The 24296-nt window shown below is 54.4% G+C and overlaps 1 protein-coding gene across 14 annotated transcripts in view; it reads right to left on the reverse strand.

Annotated features, from left to right (window-relative positions):
• Positions 1-2477: 2477 nt before the first annotated feature.
• Positions 2478-24296, reverse strand: part of CELF4 (CUGBP Elav-like family member 4) — a 299458-nt gene continuing 277639 nt past the window's right edge. For 5 of the 14 annotated variants that reach the window (XM_060119055.1, XM_060119058.1, XM_060119054.1 and 2 more), the window contains exons 9-14: positions 23115-23180; positions 21485-21568; positions 16447-16530; positions 11834-11912; positions 11215-11386; positions 2478-2653 (exon numbers count right to left, since the gene is read on the reverse strand). In XM_060119055.1, coding sequence (XP_059975038.1) covers positions 2627-2653; positions 11215-11386; positions 11834-11912; positions 16447-16530; positions 21485-21568; positions 23115-23180 — 512 coding nt within the window. In that variant the 3' untranslated portion in view covers positions 2478-2626. Of the gene's footprint in view, positions 2654-4655; positions 4710-11214; positions 11387-11833; positions 11913-16446; positions 16531-21484; positions 21569-23114; positions 23181-24296 lie in introns of those variants that run through there. The other 9 variants (XM_060119060.1, XM_060119057.1, XM_060119051.1 and 6 more) reach the window with 5 other exon arrangements.

The raw sequence follows: 24296 nt of genomic DNA on the forward strand, positions 1-24296 counted from the left end.
TCAGGGTTTGGACATCTCCCTATCTCTGTCTCTGTGTCACGATACAGAGATGGTGGCACCCCAAGCTCCTCTCACCAGAACCCCGCCTCTGAGGATCATCTAGAACCCTCGGTCCTGTCCACCCAGGCACACTGTCAATGCAGTGGGAAGTGCAGGGCAAAGTGCTGGGTGGCAAGTCTGGGGCTGTGTCCTCACCTTCCTTTACTGCCCAGCTCCTCGCAGCACTTCGTCCCCACCCCAGCCCCAGTCTGGTGGCTTGCTTTTCCCCCTGTCAGGGAGGAAAGGGGGACTTCCTGTTAGGTTTGGGCACTGTGGCCAACCCTGCCCAGGAACCTAGGGATGGGCTTGCAGTGGAGACTTTCAGAGGCACACACCAGTCAAGAGAGATTTTTCTAGAGGGTCCAGGTAGCAGACAGATTCCACGGAGGGAAGGATCAAAGCTGCTTCCAGTGGGCCAGCCCTAGGCCCCAGAGGCACGGCTGGCCAGACTGCATGAACCACAGACCACCACGGATAAGGCTTTTTTTTTTTTTTTAAACTGTGCTTTATTTAGGGCTAAGCTGGAGAAAGCGTCATCCAATAGTTACAGAAGGTTACAAGGAGTTTTAGGGAGTTGAGTGTGAAAAGAGCAGTTGTACTGAACTGCAGCTGTTTTGTTTTTTTCGTTTTTTTTTTTTTTTTACAACATCTGGACATCCTAAAAGGAGCCAAGAAAAAGAAAAAGAAAAATTTAAAAATAATTACCCAACAAAATAGAAAGAAAGGAAAGGCAGAAGGCCTGAGAGGAACCAGACAGATGTCCTTCTAAAGCAAAAAAGGAAAAAACATGGTAGGTCCGAAGGCCCCCCAGCCTCCAGATGAACAGGACGTCAGTGAGGAGGGCGTCAAGGCAGAAAGCCAAAGCAAGTCCTCCCAATGGTGCAAATAAATTATAATAAATATGTTATACTTTAAAATATATGTGTTCTTAAATAATTGTGTTTTTTCTGATTCTGAGTTTTTTTAAGCAATGTCTTTTTTAACTGCTCTAAAGTCATTTACCAAAGATAAATATCGTGCTTTCATTAAATAGTTTTCCTTGTTTTTTTCTCTATCATTACAATTAAAAGTCCTACAAAATATGCAAATTTATTTACAGAAAAACAGAGCCGGCATCATTTAAACATCCCTGTTTTTCAAAATTCCTTGTAAACAGTTTCAGAAATTCTTCAAAGATTGTTTTTTTTTTTTTCTCTCTCTTGTTTAAGGTTTTTGTGTGTGTGTGTGTTGCTTAGTTGTTTTAAGATGAAAGTTCCCAGGTCTCCCTTGCCCGGAAAGTCTCTGGAGCAAGCATGGAAGGCGAGTGAAGCGGAGGTGTCGAGGGCTTGCGGAGAGCAGGCGAGCGCGCGCAGCTCCCGGAGCGAAGCGAGGCGAGGGCGGAGGCGGCGGCGGCGGGCCTTCCTGCCAGAGGCGCGGCCTCCACCGGAAGTGGGCAGCCAGGGGCCCACAGGTCTGGGCGGGTCCGGCCTGGCCCTCGGGGTCAACGGCGTCCAACAGCACTCGCGGGGAGAAGGGATTGATGCTCAGTCTAAACTCTACAAAAGTACAGTCCTACAACATCTGGGATTTTAGCAGTAACGCTAACTTCTATAGGTTTTTTTTTTTTTTTTTGCTTTCCTCTAATTTTTCTTCTATTATATAGGTATTTTAAACTTCTCCTTTTTAAAATTCTGTACAACTATTATGATTTTAAGAGGGGGAAGAGTTAGAAGCATTTACAGACTTTTCACAACAATTATCTTGCCTCGTCAGTCCCTTTTTTTCCCCTCCTTTTCTCACACTTCACAGTTAACGAGTTTTCATATTTTGTTACTTTCCCCGAATATCCACCAATTTGTTCATCTTAACAGCTCCATCCAGACATATGATACAGAAAACCATAGGAAAGTGTCATAGACTTGAATGACAGTAATCAAAGCGCCTCTCAAAGTATCAAAGAACTATTATCTTGCTGTTTTAAAAGCATTGAAGCATTATTTTTCTTTTTTTTGTTTTTTTTGTGTTTTTTTTTAATTACATTTTTCATAGAATCGCTCTAAGCTGTTTCAAGAACAGCCATGAGGCAGGAAGGAGGTTCTCCTCCGTTCCCCCTCTATTTGACCTAGAGCTACACATCTGCAATAAAAAGTTTGGTCCTTTGGTCCCTAAATAGCTAAAGGAATGACAGATAGAGATGATCAGTGGCGGCCTCCCAGCCGCCCCCCTGGGGACCAGGCCCCACCAGACACACCGCTTACCCCAGCCTGCCTCAGGCGCCCATGGGCTGGAAAAGCCCCAGGGATCGGGAAGCAGTGGCCCTTCCCGGTTCCCAGCCCTGCAGCCTCCCCACCTTGTCTCAAGTTATTTTGTTTTAAAGTTGCCTTTTCTTTTTTTCTCGTTTTTCTTCATCTTCTTCTTCTTTATGTCATATACATTTTTCCCCCAAACACGTGCCCTCTGAACTCCATAGACGCTATACTTTCCTTGAAGAAATGTGACAGTCACAGAGGGTGTCTGGAGTCTTCAGCTTGATTGATATTGGCTGATATGTCAAAGGTGTCATCCAACAGTTCTCATTTATAAATATATAGAGAGAGAGGTTTGTTTTTTAATGTAGCCCATTCAGCATCCTGCCCTAAAATGAAGAAAATCAGGGCTGATTAAGCCAAGAGAGGAAACACAAAATGCATCCAAACACCAAAAGGAACCTGCCTCGGGGGTTAGGGCGGGAGCTCTGGGGGATAGCGGGAGAGACTAGTATGAGAATTAGTCATGATCATGATACATAAAAAAGAAATCGACTCTTCTATTCAGAGTAAGAAACCACTGGGAGGTCTAGTGGTGATGGTTGTAGCTGAGGTTTGGTTGTTGGGAGAGGGTTTTTGATTTGGGTTCCTTTAGAGTTCTGGATTGGGGGACGGCTAGATCTAAGGGAAGAATTTGGGACTGTGGGATATGAATTCATCATTAAACTGATCTCTAAGGGATCTAGCCCAGATACAATATGTATACAGAAGCCTAGCAAACAAGATAGCAAAAATCTAGCAGCCCAGCCCACTCCCCACCAAGATCCGTGACATGAATTTTGCAGAATTCTTGCCCAGTTTCCAAGCCAACCACCTCTTTCCCAAGGTCACTATTTGCGAGGCTATGTATATATATGTATATCTGGATATATGTGTAGAATATATTCACCTGCACATATGTGGATATACATGGATATGTGTGTATGTATATGCATAGACACACACATACACACACACACACACGTAATATTTTTCTCATACATGCCAGGGAATTTAGAGGAAATTCAGCACTTCGAGGAAGTGGATGGGGAGAACCTAAAAGAAGTCAGAACGGATTTAATCATCAAAGTTAAATTAACTCAGACAATTCTTGATTTTTGTTTTGAATGGTGGCTTTTTGGTGTTTTGTTTTGCATTTCAAAGAAAAAAAATCATGATCCGACTAGAATCAGAAGGAAAATGCTTAATCATTGTGAATTAACAAATGAGACTCGTCTCCATTCTAGCAAGCAGCTTCCACTTATACATGGGGGTGACTGGTTACATCAAGAGAGTTAGAACTGCAAAGCCCCCAGTTGAGGGGACAACGTCATGCGTATATCAATCCATGCTGGCAGGTTTTTCACACTGTTGATTCAACAAACAGCAAACCGTACACAGCAATCTAAACAATTACAACACCAAATAAAATAATAATAAAATTAAAAAACACTTGTCAAGGACCCTTTTTCAGTTGTAAACAAAAAAGTGCATTTTGCTTTTGTTAGTACTGTTTTTTCCAAACCGACCAAAAAGCCCTCCCAACTCCCAGGCCCCCACCTCCCTCCCCACATTTAATTTAGCAGAAGTGGCTACAATACAAACCTTACAATTGCTACCGGGCTCTCTCTCAGAGGCCCCGGGCTTTGAACTCTAGTTTTTTGGTTTAGAATTTTTTTTTTTTTTTTATCATTCTGTTACTGTAGAGATTTTGTTTTTGTTTTTTTCTTTTTGTTTTTCCTTTTGAAGTGAGATTTAAAATAGCCTAACTGGAAAAAGACCAGACCTAGGAAAGTGTCAATTGAAAAAGGCCCCCAAATTTCTAGAAAAAAATAAAATCACAATATTTTCAAGTGCAAGTAAATCAACCACGCATAGATACTTTTAAGATGTTTTCCTCATTTTTAAGAAAAAAAAATAATGGTTTGCACAGTTAAATGATCCCATGTCTGATAATTCGGGAATTCATCTTTATTTTTACTATTTTTTTGTTCTTTTGTTTTTTTTCTCTATGTGACATCTAGAGAAGCATAAAAAACGCTGAACAAGAAAAACCAAACAACAGAAAGTAAAACCACTGCAAGCACCAAGAACGAAACGAAAATGAGCACAGCAAAAAAGATTGTGGCAGCACAAAAGTCAAGAAAATGCACGTGTGATCATGACTGGCCAATCATCAACTGATACAACATCCAAGAAAAACGCTCCAATCACAGCACCTCCACGAAACTTGACGGCAATTGTCATGCAACCGATTCTTAGCCTTGTTACATGACGCCATCATGTCACACTGTGAACTTTGAGTTGATTTGAACTTACGGATGGGGGACTGTTTTCTCCACTCTCATGTGATTACGTGAACTTTATTCCTAGCTCAGCGCGAGACTGTGGTGGATTTGACTGGCCCTGGTTGGGTTGTTGGAATTTGATTGAATGACAAAAGAAGAAAAGATTTATATATATATTTATATATGTAGAGAGAGAGAGAAAGAGAGAGAGGACAAGAGAGTGTGGGCAAGGGGGGAGGGGGGGGGTTGGGTCGGGGAGTGTGGGGGGTGGGACAGGGAGAGTCGGGTTGAGGGTGAAGAAGGGCAAGGAAGAAGTTAAAACAAAATTAAAAGGAAAAATATTTATACAGCACCAGACCACAGTATCGATCTAAAAGCTCTAATGACAGAACAGCAGTCAAATCATAAGAGAACTGAAAAAAACTCAAAGGATGGAGGAAGCCGGCAGACAAACAACATGGGCACGTCAACACACACACACACTCACGCACACGCACACGCACACACGGTTGTTTGTGCAGACACATGATACACCGTGAACAGTAGCAGAACCTCACACAGGGCCACTAAGGGCATCCATCATGCGCTGGGAAGAGGAGGGAGGGTGTAGGCAGTTTGGTGAGGGGGCCAGAAAAAAATAAAACAGCCCCTCAAACCACCTTGGCCGGCAAGCAGGTCAGGGAGCAGGCTCTCTGCCTCCGACCACCCTTGATTCTTTCTCTCTCCCCCCCAGGTGCCGAGCTCTCCTCGCCTCCCCAGCCTTCCATGGCTTCAGCCTGTGGACCAGCAGGGGGAGCCTGACAGGGTGGCCCCGATTTGCCGGGTGGGTCAGAGGCTGATTAAGGCGACTGCTGTATCCGTGGGGTCCATCCACGAAACACCCTGCTGCCCAGTACAGTCCACGCAGACAGCAACTCAGCCCTCCCGCCCTGTCCCGTCCCGCCGTGGCCGCCATCCCCAGAGAAGGGCGTCTCCACCAAAAGAGCCTCCACCGCATGAGGTCGTGAGCCTCTCCCCGTCCACTCTGCCTCAACCCTCTTTCCTCAGAGCCTTCAGAAAATGAACACTTGTAGTTCTGAGATTTAGAGTAAATCACATCAACGTTCTCAGAATTCTACAGACACATCCTGGCACAACTGATTTTATTTCATGATCGCCTTACTCTCTCTGCTTTGCTCTCAAGGTGGCCCACGTGGCCAAAGCAAGGCTGCTTCCTGGCACGTGAAGCCTTTAGACGGCTCTGCAGCTCTGACCCAGGAAACGGCCACGTGGAAGACTAGGGTGCCCTGCAGGGCTGGTCATACGGAACAGGAGACTCCACTGGACAGGGGCGGGCTATGGCCCTGTTTCCCCAGTCTCTCTGCTGCTGGCACTTGTGCTCTGCTGCCCTCCCCCACTCCACCTCCCCCTTCTCCATTCCTTCATACTCTATACCCCTCCACGTACAGCTTTCTAGACTGACCCATCTCACAAGCCCCGACCTGCCTTCTTCACTAATGGAGCCCTAAGTGGTGGAGGCTGAGCTCCCTTCTCTGTCAAGCATCATCCAATTATTCCGTTTTGAGTGGTCTGGAGCACGCTTCATCATTTGGGGTCCTTTGCCCCCATCCAGGGCACCGGGGGCCCCCAGCCCTACGCCCTCCTCACGGTTACCCCTGAGCTCACTTCCCAGTCCCTGCTCCCCTGCAGCCCCCGGGTCTGTGCACCAGGCTTGCAGAGCCTGCAGGGGTTTCCGATGCACCGGGCTTCTACACGCAGCGGCTTCCACTCTCAGCTTTGTGTTTTCCTACAGGGAGTGTGGAAGGGAAGCCTGAGATCATGACATGTCACTGTGGATAAGATGCAAAATAGCTGAGAGGTGACTATTTTAAGCCTGACCCCGGCCTCCAGCTCTGCCTTCTCAGAAGAGCCCCCCGCCCCTCTTCCTCTGCAGAGCCCTGCCCTGCCTGCCCGTCCTGCTCTTCCCACAGCAGATCTCCCTCACCAAGACCAGGGCCCACCAAGGCCCGTCTGCATCTCCAGCCCCTCCAGAAAGAAAGCCCTTAGACCCACCACCCAGGAGAGACAACTGGCGGGCCCTTGGGGTGGGAGAAGAGGCCTAAGAACTGAGGAGGGGGCAATTCCCCGGCGCTCCGGTGGTTAGGACTGTGCCCTCACTGCCGAGGGCCCGGGTTCAATCCCTGGTGGGGCAACCAAGATCCCGAAAGCCTCACGGCGTGGAGGGCAGGGCCATCGGGTGTCAGCCACGGCGACCCAGGGACACCTGCACCCAGTCCTGGGACGCCCACTCCTCCCCACTCCACTGTGCTCCTTTGCTGGCTGCCAGCTTTCCTCCAGCCACCCTTCAGTGCCTGGCACTGCCCAGTGCTGGGGATTCAAGCCTGAATATCACACAGCCCCGCCCCAAATCTCCATCTAGGGAACCTTCTCGTACCCACTCATCTCTCACACACACTTGGCCCCCAGCACACAAACACTCTCTTAAACTCGCTCAGCCGCTAAGGAGGCTCCCTGGGGTTCTACCTATGCACTGCTGACCACTTTCTTTATTAGGGAGCAGTGGCACCTCCGCCTGCAGTGACCCCTGCCTGGCCACCCTCTGGAAGAGCCTCTCCGAGCACAGCCCTAGAGGTGGCAACAGAGTCACCGACCGGCGTAGGGGAGCTTGAATCAGGACTGGGAAGCCCCACCTCATGACCTGGGTGAGGAAATTATGGTCAAGCTGAGCCAGTTCAGATGCCAGGTCCTAAACACAGCTGGCCTCTAGCCAGAGAAGGCCCAGGCCCAAAGCCACAGCCCAGCACTGGGCAGGTCTGACCCGAAGCACCCGTGCCTGCAAAGCTCAGAGCAGACGCTATGCAAAAGCACACTCAGAACCAAAGCCCAGGGGCCAGAAGAAACGGGGCCCCCAGGGAGTCAGACACACCACTCAGAGGGTTCTCCCTCCAAAGAGCCGGATGCCTGCGCGCCCGCCCTCAGCTTGGGCCCAGAGGTGGAACAAGGGACTTGGGTGTCTGCCTGGACCTGGCCACGTTCGTGTTTCTGCCCACTTTCCCTGCCTTTGTTTCCTTCCTCTTAGTTTCCCCGTAAAGATTTCTGGGAGAAACTCCCATCTTAGCGCAAGATGAGGGGCAGGGGCAGCAATGAAGCCCGGAACCCACACTCCCATCCATCAGGGTGCGCAGACCCCACCCTACCCAGGCCTCATTTTATGGAACCAAAGCCCAGCCACACTCCCCCTCCCCACGGCTGCCCTGCCAGGGGCCCTCTCCTTCCCAGAACCCCCTCACTCCAGTTCTGACCTGGCCACCTATTTGCCTTCTGTGTTTACCACTGGCCATGAGACCACCCTCCCGGTGCCTCTTCACACCTAACTATGGCCCCCGAGCCCCTGCTTAGGCGAGCCCCGCCCTTCCGAGCAACTAGGACCCAGCATCTGTAAACATCCTTTGCTGGCCTGTAAAATCATGCAGTTTTTAAGTTGCCTTTGCGGGCTGCTTCCTCCCTCTCTTACTGGCAGCAGCCACTGCCCACGGCACTCCCCGAGCCTGGCCTTATGGCACCTGCCTTCTGTTACACCCTCTAACAGTCTTGGGTTGGGAACCTGAATGCACCATTTGTTAAAATCCTGTGAATGGAGCTGGAAGGTCAACTTTACTGTAGGAGCTACGCGAGCTCACAGTTTTTTAGAAGACTGCCTAGTGGAGGGCTAGTCAGATGGCTGACCCCAGAGAAATGAGATGTCCTGATGTGTCCCCTCTGATATTCAGGACACTCTGGGGTAGGAGGGGTAAGGTGAAGATAGCAGAGTGGGGTTTATCCATCTCCTTACTTGAAGGGGTTAAGAGCTCAGCCTCTGGAAGTAACCACTCCCCCTTCAAATCATGACTCTACTGCTTGGTAGCTGATTAGCAAGTGACTTAATCTGTCTCTGTTCCATCTATAAAATGGGAATAATGACACTACCTACCTTATAGGCAGCTACAAGTATAGTTATGTCTTAGAGTTGTCACCTACAAGAACAGTCTCTTGCATGGTAAGCGCAGTGTGAAAGTCTGTGGTTCTCATCTTTCTGGCCTTTGTACTCCCTGGTGGTTCTCATCTTTCTGGCCTTTGTACTCCCTGGTGGAAGAACCACTCTGTTTTTTAGCCACTCCTCTCAAGCCCCCTCCCCAATCATGACCGCTAACTGGCTCTACCCTGAGGGCCACTTCTTACCTTCTGCCCCAAACCACAAGTCTGCCGTCCTCCCCCCTTCATCTGGGAATTTCTCTGACCTAGATGTTCTCTCCTTTCTTGGGGTTTTAGTTGCATCAAGGTCTAGGAGGCCAAGACAAGCTGTTTTGGGGGGAGCCACAAAACACACCTACAGGGGCCCCTCAGAATCTCAGGGCCTGACACTGGAGCATGCCGCCTTCTTAAAAGTCCTCTGATGGCTCCAATGCCTGGGTTTCATCACTGAAGAAATGGAAGCCCAGAGGGAAAGCACCGTGACCCAGGTCATGCCTTCGTGGCAGAGCTAAGCCTGTTTAAGAAAAAGTGCTCCACGTCACAAAAGGGCGGCTTTCACTGCACCGTCCCTCTTCTCCTATGGAAATGTACCCATTGGCTGGCTGCCACCCTGTCGGCGTGAGCACAGAGCTGGAAGCTCCACGCGGGCAGCACGGTGACCATGCATCTCGGCATCCCGGCACTGAGCCAGCATCTGGCACAGGAAAGTGCCCACGCTCTGAATGAACACGTGCGTGTGCATTTCACACAGACCAAAGGCGGACAGGGGCAGGAACTGAGGAAGCACGAGAGGTGGACTCTGCTATTCTAGCTTTGCGGCGAGTAGAGGCTCAAGCACCCTCTTTGAGAGAAGGTGAGTGTGGCTGCTCCTGCGTGGATGAAGGGGGTCCTGCTGGCAGCGGTGGGACTTGAGAGGAGACTGGGAAGCTGAAGACCTCCCTCCCAAACTCCAGACTCCGACCCTCCACTCGGATGTGTAACTGTCACGTGCCTCACCTTTCTCCCAGACCCTCTCCATCTCAGCCCACGACAACTCTGCTCTTCCAGTTAATCGGGCCAAAAGCCAAGCGGCATCCTTGATGTCTCTTTCTCTCACATCCCCTCTAATTCCTTACAAACAGCACCAACTCCCTCACACCACACCCACTGCTGTCGCCCTGGACTGAGCGGTCCCAGCGCTAGACCTCTGCTTTGGGCCCTACGATCTATCAACATGGCAGCCAGCGAGCCTCCTGAAATACAAGTTAATCACATCACTCTTCTGTGCAGAGCTCTCCAATGGCTCCCCCGCAGCCCCCCATCTCTGAGGAGAGGCCAAAGTCCATGCAACAGCTTGTAGGTCCTACACGAGGTGGCCCTCCTCACCTCTGGGCTCTCCTTTGCCACTACACCCCACCGTGCTCGCTCTCCTCCAGTCACCTTGGCCTCCTGCTGGTCCTTGAACACACCGCATTGCCCACACCTTGGAGCCTGTGCACTGGCTGTTCCCTCGGCGCGAGGACGGAGGGAACAGCCAAACCCTGGCGTGGCTCCCTGCCTCCCCTTCTTCAGATCTTTGCTCAGATGTCACTTCCTCAACAAGGCCTACCCTGACTACCTGATGTAACTGTAACCAACAATTTTGACACACTATACAATTTACTCTTTGATCCTGTCCTTGTTTGTTGTCTGCCTCCCCTGCTAAGGACAAGGATCCTGATTAGTCTTACTCATGCTGAGTACCTAACAGTACCTGGCACACAGTACTGCTGAAGCAGCGGAGGACTGGGCAGCCTGGCCCTGGACTGTGAACGAGCTGGGACGGGTGGAGCGCACCTCAATGGGAGAAACCAGGCTGGGGGTGGACTTCTGATGGCCAGGCACATCTCCTCCCTCCCCCCTTCCCCAGAAAGCTGCTTCACCCAGGGGAGCACGTGGCCTGGAAGAGGAATGGCCTACTCTGTGCCTTCAGCTGTAAGGCAGGACCCAGACAGAGAAGGGAAAGGTGACACCTGCGCACTCATCATGGTCTCTGTAAAGAGGGCGGGGTAAGTGGCCCCAGTCCCGTACCATCACCCTCCTCAGCGTCTGTCCCATCCTCTTTTGCTTTTTGGTAAAGTTCCCTTTGAAAAGTCCTGTCCCTCCTCTCCAGACTGAGCTGCGGGGAACTGAAGGGGTGAAGGGGTCAAGTGTCTAAAAGCCACCAGCCCTTCAGGCAAGAGAGCTGGGGAGGGGAGAGCCAGGGAGTCTGGGAGAAGGCCCCAGCACAGGCCTACAGCTCCCCACAGGGCCTACTCCTCCCCCAAACTCTCCCAGCCCTGAGCTTGCCATCTGCTCACCCCAGGGTTTTCTGGCAAACAAAATTGCCGGTGTAGACCTTCTCACACCGGTTCCCTCACTCCTGCTCCTCTTGGCTCTGCGGCAGGGGGATGGTCATACCCATTTCTGACGGGGTGACCACAGCTCTGCGCCTGCCCCCTAGGCACCGGGCGAGGAGCAGGTCGAGCCGGGCGCAGCGGGTCCAAGGCACAGCGAGGCTCCATCCGGCCCACAGAGGTCAGGGGAGGCGGCGGGTCCGTCCGGTATCAACCTCCCCAGCCCCCCGTCCCCGCGCCCCGGCCGACCCCGATTACCTGTGCGAGTCCTGGTCTCCCCCGGGGGACGCTCCCGCCTGCACTCAGTACGGGCGATTGGCGTCTTTGGGCCGCTTCAGCTGCACCTTGAGCCTCTTCATGCCGATCTGGAAGCCGTTCATGGCCTGGATGGCGGTCTGCGCGCTGGCCGGGTTGTCGAAGCTCACGAAGCCTGGCGAGACACGAGGGACGAGGGCCTGGGTTTCCACGGGGCCGCCCCGGCCGGGAGGGGGCGGGGGCGGAGAAGGTCCATGGGGGCCGAGGGCGGGGCGGGCGGCGGTGTCTCCCCGCTCCCGCCGCGCCTCCGGGCGGGGACGGGGCTCAAGGCTCCTCCCCTTGGGGGCCCCGCCCCCGTCCCGGCCTAGTGCCCCCCACAGCCCGCGTGCTTGCGGCCCCTCCCGGGGCGGGCGCTGCCGAGGTTCCCGGCTCCCCGACCCAGGCGGCCCCGGGTCGGGCCGCCCCGGCTCCACCTCGGCTCTGGGCGGCGCCGCTGTCCCGCGTGCCCTCTCCCCCAGGCGGGGCGCCCGCGGCGCGGCGGGGCTCGGAGAGGCGCCCGCCCCCCACCCGCGCCGGCCCCGGCACCTCAGCCCCCGCCTGCGGTGGGAGAGGGCGGACACACCTGCGGGTGGAGGAGTTTATTGGACACTGTCCTCCCTGACAGGAGGGGGCCTGGCAGCGGGAGGGCACGGGGTGCCGGCCTGGGGAGAGAGAGGAGTGCGAGGGGAGGGAGGGGAGGCGCCACGGAGCGAACTTCGCCGCCGCCGATTCCGGCCGCCCCCCTCTCGAGCGCCGCCCGGCCGCGGGGCAGGGCAGAGGCAGGGTCCCCGCCGCCCCTCCTCCCGCTCCGTCCCTGCCGAGGCTGCCCCCAGCCAGGCTCCGGGTGGCCACCGGGGCCAGTCCACACCGGCTCACATTAACCCGCCATCTCGCTCCCAGGGGCCGTCTGCACCATCCTTTTATTTAGTAAAACTCCACCCTGGGAGCAGGGGCTCTTGCCCCGGACTAAGCACGCGCCCATTGATGTGAATCCCTCTAACACTAATAATGGTATAGCAATAATAGTACAAATTGACCCTATTAGCGAAAGTTAGCTGAGCGCCTTCTCCGTGTACTACAGACTGCAGAAGTTCTTTTCACGTGTTCACTCCTCCCAATATCCCAGGACAGGATATAGAACCATCCGTGGCTCCCAGTCACCTTCTGAAACAAGCAGTTCCCAGGTGGGAACGGATTAGGTTCCCAAAGCTGATTTAGAAGTCACCTTTTGGAACTTCGAATGCATCTCCTTATAGACTACATCAGCATTTCCCAAAAATGGCCCTAAAAGGTGCTCCCTGAGAAAGGGCCTTTGGTGGTCAAGCAAATTTACAGCCAGGCCCCTCTGGGACAGTTCATGGCACATTCACAAATAAAAACATCCCTATACCACCCCAACTTCTCTCTTCTTTATGGCTTTGTTTAACCTAGTATTTCCTGGAACTTATTTGACTTTAGAAGCCTTTTCTCCTGTAAAATGGACTTAGATCCTGCAAAATATATGAAACTAAGCTTGGCGAAGTTCCCAGGCCATCCTGCAAATGCACTTCATTTGGGGTGCTTGTCTCCAAATGGCCATTAGATATATAAGGGATAGGTGTACAGACTCCGTTGAAGTAGAAAGCTGCTTTCTTGGTTAATTGTCTGTGGTACCTTGGGCCTGCCTGTGACCCCTCCCTTACTCTCCCTGTGTGGTGGCCCTTTTACCTCCGCCCCAGACAATGCCTCCACCGGCCTCTTTTCTTTCTCCTTCCTGCATTTGTGTGCATTTTCTCTTGAGGCCATGCGTCATCAAAGATGGGGGAGGGGTGTGTGTACACGCACGTGAGTGTACTCAAGAGTGGCAGCATGTGAGCTCGAATGAGATTGGTCAGAGATGGGCCCAGGGCAACATAACCAACATCTATGTATTATGTGTTAATCTATGGGCGAAAACACAGAGGAAAGATTTCTGATTATCCGTAGCTGGAAATCAATGTGAGTCATCTTTCCACCTGCCCCTCTCATGCCCTCCTGGCCCATCCCTTCCCCACCAACTTCTCTGACTGATGACTAAATCAAGCTGTCAGCAGAGCAGTTTTCAAATGTGTGAATGGTGCATCTGTTATACTGCTCTCGCCCAGATTAAAGAGGGTGGGCAAACTAAACGCCTCTCTTCCTCCTGGGACAAGATAGCCGAACTGTGGGTGACAGTTCCCCCCACAAAAGAACAAATACGAGCAAAGTGGGGAAGAGATGGGAGAAAGATTAAAACGGCTGGAGATGCTGTCTAGGGTGGAGGTGTAAAGGGAGAGAGAGGGTCCTGGAGGAAGGAAGAAGCCCAGCCTTTGGGTTGAGTTTCTGGAAGCCTGGGGGTTGGGAAGGATTCCGGGCTCAAGAAACTTTTCTTCCTGAACTAGTTTTGTTAACTGGCTAGCAGTCAGGGCAAGGAGCATCTCCCCTGCTGGCCCCCCCTCGGCAAGGCTCTAGGCACCATCTCCCACGTTCACAGTTTCCAGGGCTGTGTCCCTTCTCCCAGAGACCCCTGCCCCATTCCTCCCACTCCCGAGAAGATTCCTGCCTTCCAGACCGTGGGAGTATGTGCAGGTAGGATGCCCTCCTGGTGGCCCTCCAGCCCGTCTTCCAATGCAGAAACCATCTGTGCTGCACATATGTTCACGACGGCCTCTGAAAGATTCTGTTTATGCTTATAAAGAGCAAGCGGGGCCTTTAAGGAGTTCACTTTAACAGAGGACCACGTGTGCAGAAAAATGGCCCTTCCTTTGGGGAATAAAGGGGACCCTAGCACCTCCTGAGGGTCCGCTCTGGCCAGGTCCCTCACATGGACCATCTCGTATGACCTTCACAACACTGCTGAGAGCTGACTGCTGAAATCCCCATTCCACAAATAAGGACACCGAGGCCCAGAGAGTAAACTTGCCCATGAGTGTGTGCTGGGGAGAGCTGCACAGGCTCGGTCGCCAGAGCAAGGGAGGGAACCCAAGAGGCTGAAGGAGGAGCCATTGGGCCAGCCAGCTTGGCGGGAGCCTGTCCTTTCTCAAGGCCAGTGGATGTTCAGCGCTAGATGTTTGTTCAGGAAGAGAGGAAAGAGCCACAGTAGAGGTAGGTGGGGATGGACTCCCAGAAGCAGCAGGGCGAAAGCCTTTGCTGGAAAACTTGAATGAGCTAATGGCAAGGGTAGTCCGGGGCTGACTCCAGGGAGTCAAACGCACTCCAGCCCGGGGGCCCAGCATGTTCTGGGCTCTTCACAGTTTTCTTCTGATTTATGGAACATCTGAGGCTTACTTAGAGAGCAAAGGCAGCTGATCCCCAGTTTGTCGTTTTTACATACATAATGTAATTCGTCAGAAGAAACACCAAACAGTGGAGGGGTGCAACCTGGTCTTTTCCTTTTGCCTTGTTTTCCCATCTCCCAGAGAAATGAGCTGCTGGGGCAACTCTGTGCCACTGAAATGCCACAGATTGTCAGTGGCAGCTGCCAGAGGGGAAAGGACAATGTGCAAAGACCTTGACTGCCTTGGGGAACATGCTTTCCACCCTGAAGCCCTTCCTGGTCCTGGAAAGCTGGTCTCCAAACTGGAATCTCCTTAACATGTGCTTCCTGGTGCTTCTGCATTTTTGTACCTTCTCCCCTTCCCCACTCCCAAGGGGGGACCCAGGTTCCCTGGCCAAAGCAAGATCCTATTCTGTCCTCACAGCCCCAGAATCTGGGGGTCAACCTGGAGATTCTGAGCTTCTGGCTGACTCAGCTCTGGGGACTGGACTCCTCAATCCTTGGGGAATCATGAGTGGGTCTGGCCCCAGAAAGAAGCTCCCATGGAGGCAGAAGAGGTGGGAGAGGGGCTAAGGAGGAGTGGAGAGGAGAGGTGTGGGGATGAGGTGCGTTTCCAGGAGGTTGGAAGCAAATTGAAACTCAGGATGCCCCGTTGAATTGGAATTTCAGGTAAACAATGAATTACTTTTTTAGTATAAGTATATCCCCAATATTGCATGGGACATATTACACATAATATTTGGGATATACGTATGCTAAAAATGTATCCATTGTTTATCCAAAATTCTGATTTAACCGGGCATCCTGTGTTTTATATGACAACCATACTCCTAGATCCTCCCAAACCTTCGTCTCCTATCTAACACCCTGCCCAGGAGAATTTACCAGAAGTATCTTCATCCTGTTACTCCCACCATCTTCCACTACCTACCACACCACATGAAGCATCTTCACCTGAATGGCTGAAACCCTCCCCAGCACAGGCCCGCCCTCACAGCTGGTCTCCCCTGAACCCTCCTTTCTCCCCAAAGCCTCCTGCTTCCTCATTCACTGACCTTTGACTCTTCTCATCACAGCCCCCATGCCCTCATCCATTCTATTCCCCCTGCCTGGAATTTCCTCCCCTTCCTTTTTGTCTATTTGCATCCACCTGCCTTTCTCCTTCCTCCATTACTTGGTGCTGTTGAATAGATGTGATTTTCACCTAAGCTCAGACCTGAGGCTACCTGAGGGCAGGAACCAGTTTCCTCTTCCTGATTCCTCAACAGTTTGGCTCTGGTGGCCTGAGGGGGTGGGTAGGGGGAGGAGGGTTCATTGGATGGCAGGAGGGGAGCAAAGAGCAGGGTAGACAGAGAACGGGGGCAGGGGCAGGACAGAGAGATGGACAGAGGAGGCCACGGGGCCGGCGGGGTAGGGGCCTCGGCTGGGCGGATCTCCCACCCCAAGGATCATGCTTGGCTTTTACCCTGGGGCCACTGTGACCCTGAGAGGAGAAGGGCGCTGGGAGAATGGGTGTCGCCAGGCTCCGCTCCCTGCCCTCCCACCCCTGCCCAAGGTGGGTCCCTTCCCCTTCTCAGTCGGTGGGAATGGAACTTTTTGCCTGGGAGGAGAGACTATCTCTTGGACTGGGACAGGGGGTAGGGGGGCTGGATGGGGCGGGGGGGGGGTGGGCAGAGAAAGCCAAGAAGCCAAAAGAACAGAAGAGAGAAGAGGGGTGAGAGGTGGAGGCTGGAGGCTGGGCACAGGGAGCACTTGGGGGTGGGGGCCGATGTGAAGGAGCAGGTTAAAAGCAGTTGGACACCGGTAAATTGGTGCGAGCACCACCCTGTCCTAGGTGAAGTTGGTTTGTTATCTTTACCCACCAAAGCATTTACTTTGGTTAGTCGCCCGATCCACAAACACTTTCGAGGAGATGACATTACCGAAAGGGAGGAACATCTGCATCAGCTCAGCGTCCCCAAACTCCTGGGGCAGATGGTAGATGAACAGGTTACAGCCCTCGGGCCCTGCGGTGAGGGGGAGGGCGGGGGAGGAGGGATGGCGGGGTGGGGGAAGAGAGAGACAGAGGAGAGGTGAGCGAGTTAGGCAGCGGCAGCAGGGAGGGGTGGGGGCGAGGTTAGGAGGGGGAGTCTCATTCAAGATCCAAAAGTGGCCACGGAAAAGGGGGGGCTGCTGAGCCCCGGGTCTGAACTCTGGTCTCCACTCTGCCCTTGGGCAAGTCACTGAACCTCTCTGCGCCTCAGTGACCTTTTCTGTAAAATGGGTCCATAACAGGGTGCCTTGCAACTCTAGGGCTCCAGGGGTGGAGTCAACCAGTGAATGGGGTGAATGTGCCAAGGCCTGATCAGTCATGGAGGGGAGATGCTGAGAAGAGGCAGGGGTAGGGAGACCTGCCGGGCCCCTGCTCAGGGGACGTCGGAGGGAACTGCCCTAGGGCAGCCGTGCCTGTGGTGCTGGGGCCTCTGGAAGCCTCACGTCAGCCCCCAGAGGCAGGACTCTGGGGCCTGGAATCCCCATCCTCCTCGTGGCCAGCAGCCCCTGCTTCCCATCTGGTCTCCCAACGGCCCTACCCTCTGCTGCCCCGAACCTTAAAGTCAGTCCTGATCTTGGAGGTGGAAACCAAGATTGATCCCACCGCCTCCAGCAAGCTAGGTGAGCAGAAGGGGCTTCACTGCAAGGCTCCGTGATGGGATACCCACAAGCCAGGGTACCACGAGCCTTATGGTGTAAGTCTTCCCGTTTCATTACAGCAGTAACAGCCCTGCCACTTCTGTAGCATGAATTACATGCCAGGCTGCTCTACACACTTTACGTGAATGTTAATTCACTTAATCCTTACAGCAGCCCTGAGGCTGTTGTCATTCCCACTTCACAGAAGAGAAAACTGAGGCCAGAGAAGTTAAGTCACCTGCCAAGTCACATAGCTAGTAGGCAATGGAGCCAGGATATGAACCCAGACCCAGGCTGTCTGCCTCCATAGTCTGTGCCCTCCTCTCTCTCTACCTACCTATCATTCATCTCAGTGCCCCAGAAACCCTGAACCCCGCTGAGGTCTTTGGATTTCTGAAATTTGCAGATAGCTAAAGATTCACATGTTTCTTTTTAAATGACCAAAATGCTCAATTTTAACTCTTTGAATGGGAAATCTCTCCAAGCTCCTTCATTTTTTTCCTGCCATCTAAAATAGAGTATGCCACAGATAACTTAACCTTTTAAAGTGTGGACATTTCAATGTTTGTTTCCAGCCTATGGAGGACATGCAGAGGAAACAGCTGCACTTGCTAAGAGTTGGATAAGAACAAGGTTCTGATCAGAGGCTGGTAGAAACTAGGCAGGAGCTTAAAAGTGAAGACCGTAAGGCACCGACGTGGGCTGCTGTGTGGCTTTCACAGCCAGCACCCTGGTTCTCTGGGACGCGTGAGGCTGCCAGATAACCTGGCTCAGGAGCAAATCATCAGCTCTGAAATCTCTCCGCCCTTTTCTTCCTCTCCTCTCCCCTCCCACTCTCCTAACTTCCTTCCTCCACCTATCCGCACCCCCTTGAGGTTCACAGCTGATAGCTAAGAGTCCTCTGACCACCAAAGCCTCCCTCTGAACCAACGACCTCCTCGGCCCTGGTCCCTGCCCTGCACCGCCTGCCCACCCCCGGCCTCCGGCTTCCCCTCCCTGGACTGCTGGCTCTGCCAGCTGACGGCGCTTTCAGAACCGGCGCAAGCGAGCTCCTTCACCCACTGCCAGGGGTCCCAGGGCCGGATTCCCCAAGCTCTGGTGGCCCTGCCCCCTCCCCTCCAACCATGGCAGGTTCTCACTGGGTCACACTCTTGTGAATGTGTCCCTTGATGGTCCCCAGCTAGATGTGAGTCCCCTTGCAGCAGGAACCCGCTTGAAGGCCTCACCTAATCCACACCTCCTCCAGGGTCCCACCCAGATCCTCCCCACACCCTCTCCCTTCCTGGGGCTCCCTGAGTCCATAGCCCATATTCTGCAGTCTGAGGCTCTTTCTCGGGTAGGTCTGGGAAGCTTTCTCTCCAGCCAGAAGGGGGTGCTCTCTAGGGGCAGGGGCATTTGCCTTCCCCCCCTCCTCCTACTCCGCTCCCCCAGCACGTGCCTCCCTTCCTCTCCCATCCCAACTCTTCCAGACTTCCCCCACCCCTCCAACCTACGCTGACACCCGCCTTGAACTTGGGGCCCTCCCTACAAGTTCAAGTTCTGCAAGCTGCTTTGTGTGGATGTTTTTTCTGTTCTCCTTAAAGAGACAAGGAGCCTTCGAGGGTAGAGCTTTGGGGCTCAGTCCCATCAGCATGGTGTGTGGCTGAGCCCCACAGGGACGGCTCTTCCAGCCCCCTGCCCCTCACCCCCCAACAGTGAGCCTACACACTGTCTTACTGGGGCTACCCCGGAACCCTAATTCCCAGATTATAGAGCATCCAGGTGGCATAACCACAGGACTTTGGAGATCAATCTGGTCCAAACCAGCCTTCTGACAAAGGGTGAAACGGAGCTCCAGAGACAGAAAGTGACTGCCCTGGACCACACTGCAGCCCCTGGCACAGTAACCTGGGCTGGTCTGTGGGCAGACAGCCTCAGGGCCTTCAGGCATCTGTTTTCACGCTCAGCTCAAAGACAAGGGAGCTGGAAGGAGGGTCCTGCCCAGCAACCAGTGTGTCCTGGTGTTTCAGTGGCATGACACAAGGGGAGGTGACCACGGTGGAAAGAGGCTAACTACGGGCGTGGCTGGAGGAGCACAGCCTTCTTGTTCATACCTCCCGCAATACTGGACACGGCTTTGGTCTGGCTCCAACCCACTCTCAGCCTGTCTCCACCCCATTTCCAGGCTCACCTCAGGCTTTGCAGCACCCATGCCTTTGCTCCTGCTGTTCTCCCAGCCTCAAATGCCCGTCTCCCCACCTCTATGTGCTGGAGGGGAGTCCTCATCCTTCAGGACCCCACAGATTTCCCCGAAGACCCCACTTCCGGCACCATGAGCTCGCCCTCATATGCAGCGTGTTTCTATAGGGATCTAGGCTCACATCTCACTGCTCCCTGTGGCCTGCTCGCGCAGCACACCGACGTCAGGGAGGATGGGGACAACAGTGGGAGATCCTCCTGCCCGATGGGAGGCTGGAGTGGGGACTGGCCACACAGGGTCTGCTCTAGAGAGCAGGGCATGGGGGTGGGGGTAGCTGAAGCTGCTCGGAGATGGAGAGAGGTATGTGAAAGAGTTCAGAGCTAGACTCATGGGTTGGTACAAAGTATGAGGTAGGGGGTGGGGCAGGGAGCAGATGGGGGGACTGTGTTTAAGGACAGTGGTAAGGGCTGTCATATGTGTTGGTCAGAGCAGCACTGACCTGCAGAGGTGTGTGTGCGTGTGTGTGTGGGGGGGGGCACTGACTACAAGGTGAGGGCAGGTCAGCCTGAAGCCAGTGGGGTGACAAAAGCAGTAAGGGCCATTGGGCACAGCTCTCTGCTCTGGGCCTGGGACAGGCAATGCTGGACTCTTGGACCCACTGCTTGTGGCCCTGACCCGACTGATGTGGTGCTGGAAGGCATCAATGGAGGGAGGAGGGCGGGGGCAGGGCAGGCTCCAGGGCCACAGCCCAGTGAGGGGACCATCAGGCAGAGGCAGGCTGATGGGCCATCGTCCACCCCCACTTCACCAATGGGCCCAGGCGTGACTCGGGGCTGCAGCATGGCTGCAGGAGTGAGCAGGGGGCCTCACCATGCACCCTCTGGGTTCCTGCAGCTTCATCCTCATGGGCCCAGGGAAGTGATGACACAGGTCTCAGGAGCTGCCCGGTGCACGTGAACTAAGATAATGCCTCACGCACAACTTTGGAGAGGGTGACAAACTGGTGAGGGGAGGGCTGTGTGCATGGTGAGAAATCCGCAGGCGATTGCTGGAGTTTGGAAGGCAGACTTGAGCTAGTCTGATCCTCATACCCCTCTAGGGAATGATCATCACTGTCCTCATTTTACAGGTGAGGACACCAAGGCTGAGAGAGGAGGGGCTGAGCTGGGAGTCAGACCCAGAAGGGTTTGCTTCAAAGACCAGCCTTTCAACCATCCAGGCTCTGGGGCCTGTTCGGGGCCTGTCTGACCACAGGGCTTTGGACCAGCAGACCCCGGGGTCCTTTTCAGGACTAGCCCACATCCCACAGCTCTGGGAGAGTCTGCCACAGGGGCTACGAGCCAGCGATAAGGAAACCACTGGAACCCTCTGGCCACGTGGGCTACATGGGCAGGTGTGGTGGCCTCACTGGCAGGCTGACCCTCTTCACGGGGTGGAGAGACAGGACCCCATCAAACTGAGCTCTGTGAGCATCCCTGCACCCCTGAGCGTGGATCTGTTATCCAGCTCCTGTGGGGCTCCGGACTCTGGAATGGGAGGACTCAGATTCTTTACGAGGTTCCAGCCTCCCGAGGCCCACTGGCCTTGCTGCCCTGTTCACACCAGGGCCTCCAGATGTGACTTTCCAGGATCCCCTTCTTTCACTAGGCCTACACTGGGGCACCCCATCCCCTCACCTGCCCATGGAGTCCTGCCCTGGGAGCTCCAGCTGACTCTCCTTCTCACCTAGAAAGCACAACCTCTGTCCCTGATGAACTGGTATCCCCACTCCCACCCACCACCCCAGCCGTGACCATTCATATTTCTCCCCTTCCTTGCCACTGGACAAATGCTGCCCATCGAGGGAGGGGATATTCTTGGACGCTGCCTCCTCCGGGACCTCACCTTCCTGACCTCCCTCCACCTGGGTTTACAGAGCTGCCCGTGACAGTGCACCTCCGCGCCTGGATTGGAGGGCACTGCCTCTCACCGTCCCGCAGCTCCTCTCACCCTCAACACAATGCAGATGTGGTCCCCTTGCCAACGGAACACCCCTGCCAAAGGCCCAGGCGCGCAGCCTCTTTGGGGAGAGAAGGGGGGAAGAGGCGTAGGAGCCCCGCTGGCAGACTCACCTTCTCTCTGTTGCTGGGGGATCATTGGAGGTGGCTGAGGAAAGGCCTGGCTTATCTGACCATAGGCAGCAGGGTAGGCAGCTGCTGGAGGGCCAAAGAGAAGAGGCAAGAGACGGTGACAGTGACACAGAGAGAGACAGGGTGAGAGGCAGGAAGAAAGAGAGAAATTTCAGTGTTGAGCAGTAAAAGCAGACCAGCGGAAAAATGCATTTTTAAGACAAAGCCAGTTTTCAGCAGTAATGAAGGAGAAGCGGCAAAGGGAAGACTAGTTGTGTATGTGCGCTGGTGTGTGTGTGTGTGTGCACGCGCACGCTGGTGTGTGCATGGGGGAGGCGAGTTTAATCTGCAGTGGACAACCCACGTGTGGATAATCCACAATAACGAATAATCAAAAACATCAGAATGCCCTGGAGAGGATCGCCCCACACCACCTGGAACCCACAAGGTTTCCCCCTTCTCTGAGCCCCGACTGACTCCGGCCACATACCCTCAATCTCGCTCAGCTGGCGCCTGTGTGGGAGACGGGACCCCCCCAGGTGTGAGCTTGGCCTCTGGGATCCTGCCAATGGGTGGTTCCCCAGGGGCGGAGGGCTGAGTTGAACAAATCTGATGCTTTCTATACTCAACTGGAAAGGGTCAGAGGTGGGACAGGAGTGGCTAGCCCCCTCCTCAGCCTGGCCTGGCTCCCAAAGGGGCTCAGGGGGGCTCAGCAGATGAAGGAGAGAGCTTCCCCTGGACTCCAGATGTGAGAAGCCCGCTTTATCCAGGTCCCCATGGTGCCAGGAAGGTCCATCACCCTCAGGGGAAACACTGGTGGCTCCTAAACTCAGCAAGGAGGGACCCTGACCAGGCCGGACACTGGCTGTGTGTGTGTGTGTGTGTGTGTGTGTGTGTCCGAACCAGGCCGGACACTGGCTGTGTGTGTGTGTGTGTGTGTGTGTGTGTGTGTGTCCGAGCTCAGGGGAGTGGCTGACAGCGGGCCTTGGGCTTCCTACGGTAGCTCAGCACCTTCCCATTCAGTGACCCAAGGCCATCTGCTCGCCTCTCCTGTTTTCTACCTCGGGCCGCCTATCCTCCCTTGTTCCCTGTCCTCCTTGCTCGGGCCCCACTCCTGTTGCCTGTGTATGGCTACGACGGGGGGATGGAAACTGCTTGCCTTCCCTCAAACCCAGGCATCTGTGCTTTCTGAGCCAGTGACACCTAGCTCCGGCCTCACCCCAGTGCTGCTGGGAGGCTTGGTGCTCCTGGACAAGCCAGCCCTGGCAGCACCACGGGGGAGGGAAATCTGGCCTCAAAGATGAGTCACTTCACAGCAAGGTTAAAGCTTAGCCTGGCTCACCAACTCATCGCATGTTCGGACCACCCACCACCGCCGTGTTGGGTTAGGGTTAGGTAAGCTCTGCCTGAAGGCCCAGGGGCACCTGCAGAGAGGGAGGGAGCCCGGCGGGGGTGGAGGATCTCTGTCAGCATAACCCTCCCTCCTTCCACCACAGCTCCTGGCCCGTCCTGCCCTGCACCCCCCTCCCTCACAGTGCTAGGCCCAGGCCTGGCTGGGTAGGGGGCACCGGTGCCCAGGCATGGGGAGGTGCATACAGCCGGGGGACCACCGTGGGGACGCGTGGATACTAACGACCTGCATACTGCTGCACTCCGGCGTAGGCCTGCTGCAGGGGGTCCGCGGCGGTGGGGCTCTGCGCTGCAGGGGAGCCAAGGGGGCAGAGGTCAGCGATGCCTACCCAAACCAGCTCCTCTCCCACCACACCCCTGGAGATGAGGCTGTAGCCGCACCGCCTTCCCAGCCACTGTGGTCTCTGTCCTGGGGCAGGGCATCTGAGGCAGGAACCCTGAATGCGGGTTCCTCTTTCCTCAGCCTGGGGCCCTTGGTAGGGTGGAAAGCTGTTTCCCCTGGCTGGGGGATGCAGGCTGCCGCTGGCTTGGGTCGGGGGTGAGAGGTGTGGTTCATGCAGAAGGCTGGGAAGGGCAGGGAAGGAGACACCAAGAAGGGCTTGACCATGAGGGGCTTGGTGGGGAGACACCTGAGGGACCTGGCCCTGGAGAAGGGCTGTGGGAAAGCGGGCAAGCGTGCTAGAGGCTATCAGGAGGGTGGTTTCCTCCTCACTTATCCCTAGCAGGACTCAGGGGCAGAGCCCAGCTAGGCAAAAGAAAGGGCATGGAGGCCTCATCCTGCCATTCTTCCTGGGCCACCCATGCCTACTCAAATAGAGGGACCCCCTCCCAAATTCTTAGGGAGTTTGCACGAGGCACAGAGGTCTTTCATTCCTGGGCATGCCCTTAGCAGAACTGACCACACAAATAGATCTGCCCCACGGTGCCCACAGACACCAAAGAACAAGAAGACCAAGGACCTTCTGACACCTGAGCTCATGACTGGGACATCTACTGTCCAGTGCGCAGGGGCCCTTAGGCTGATAATTTGGCAAGCAACCCAGAGACGCTGGACTTCTTGGTTCACTTCTGTTGCCTTTGTTGTGCCTGCAGATGTGGTGGGCAAAAGCCTGGCTGCAGCATGGACCGATGGTGGGCACTGCCTTTGGTGATCAAGGGCAGTGATGACTGAAGTGGGAGTGGGCTGGCCTTGGGGGCCCAGGGAGATGGGTGGGGACAGATCCAGCCTCAGTATATTTGAGGCAAGCTGGAGAACACAGGGAGGCAGAAAGGAAACCATCCAGGCTTATCGGCCTGGTGACCCAGGCCAGCTAAATGGCAGTGCCAGGCTTTGGGGCCTGCAGACCAGGAAGAATTCCCAAATTTCCCTTCTAAGCTCTCTTCCCTGAGCCTCTCAGTAACATTA

The sequence above is a fragment of the Mesoplodon densirostris genome, chromosome 15 (genome assembly GCF_025265405.1).
Source record: "Mesoplodon densirostris isolate mMesDen1 chromosome 15, mMesDen1 primary haplotype, whole genome shotgun sequence".
In the NCBI taxonomy this organism is placed as follows: Eukaryota; Metazoa; Chordata; class Mammalia; order Artiodactyla; family Ziphiidae; genus Mesoplodon; species Mesoplodon densirostris.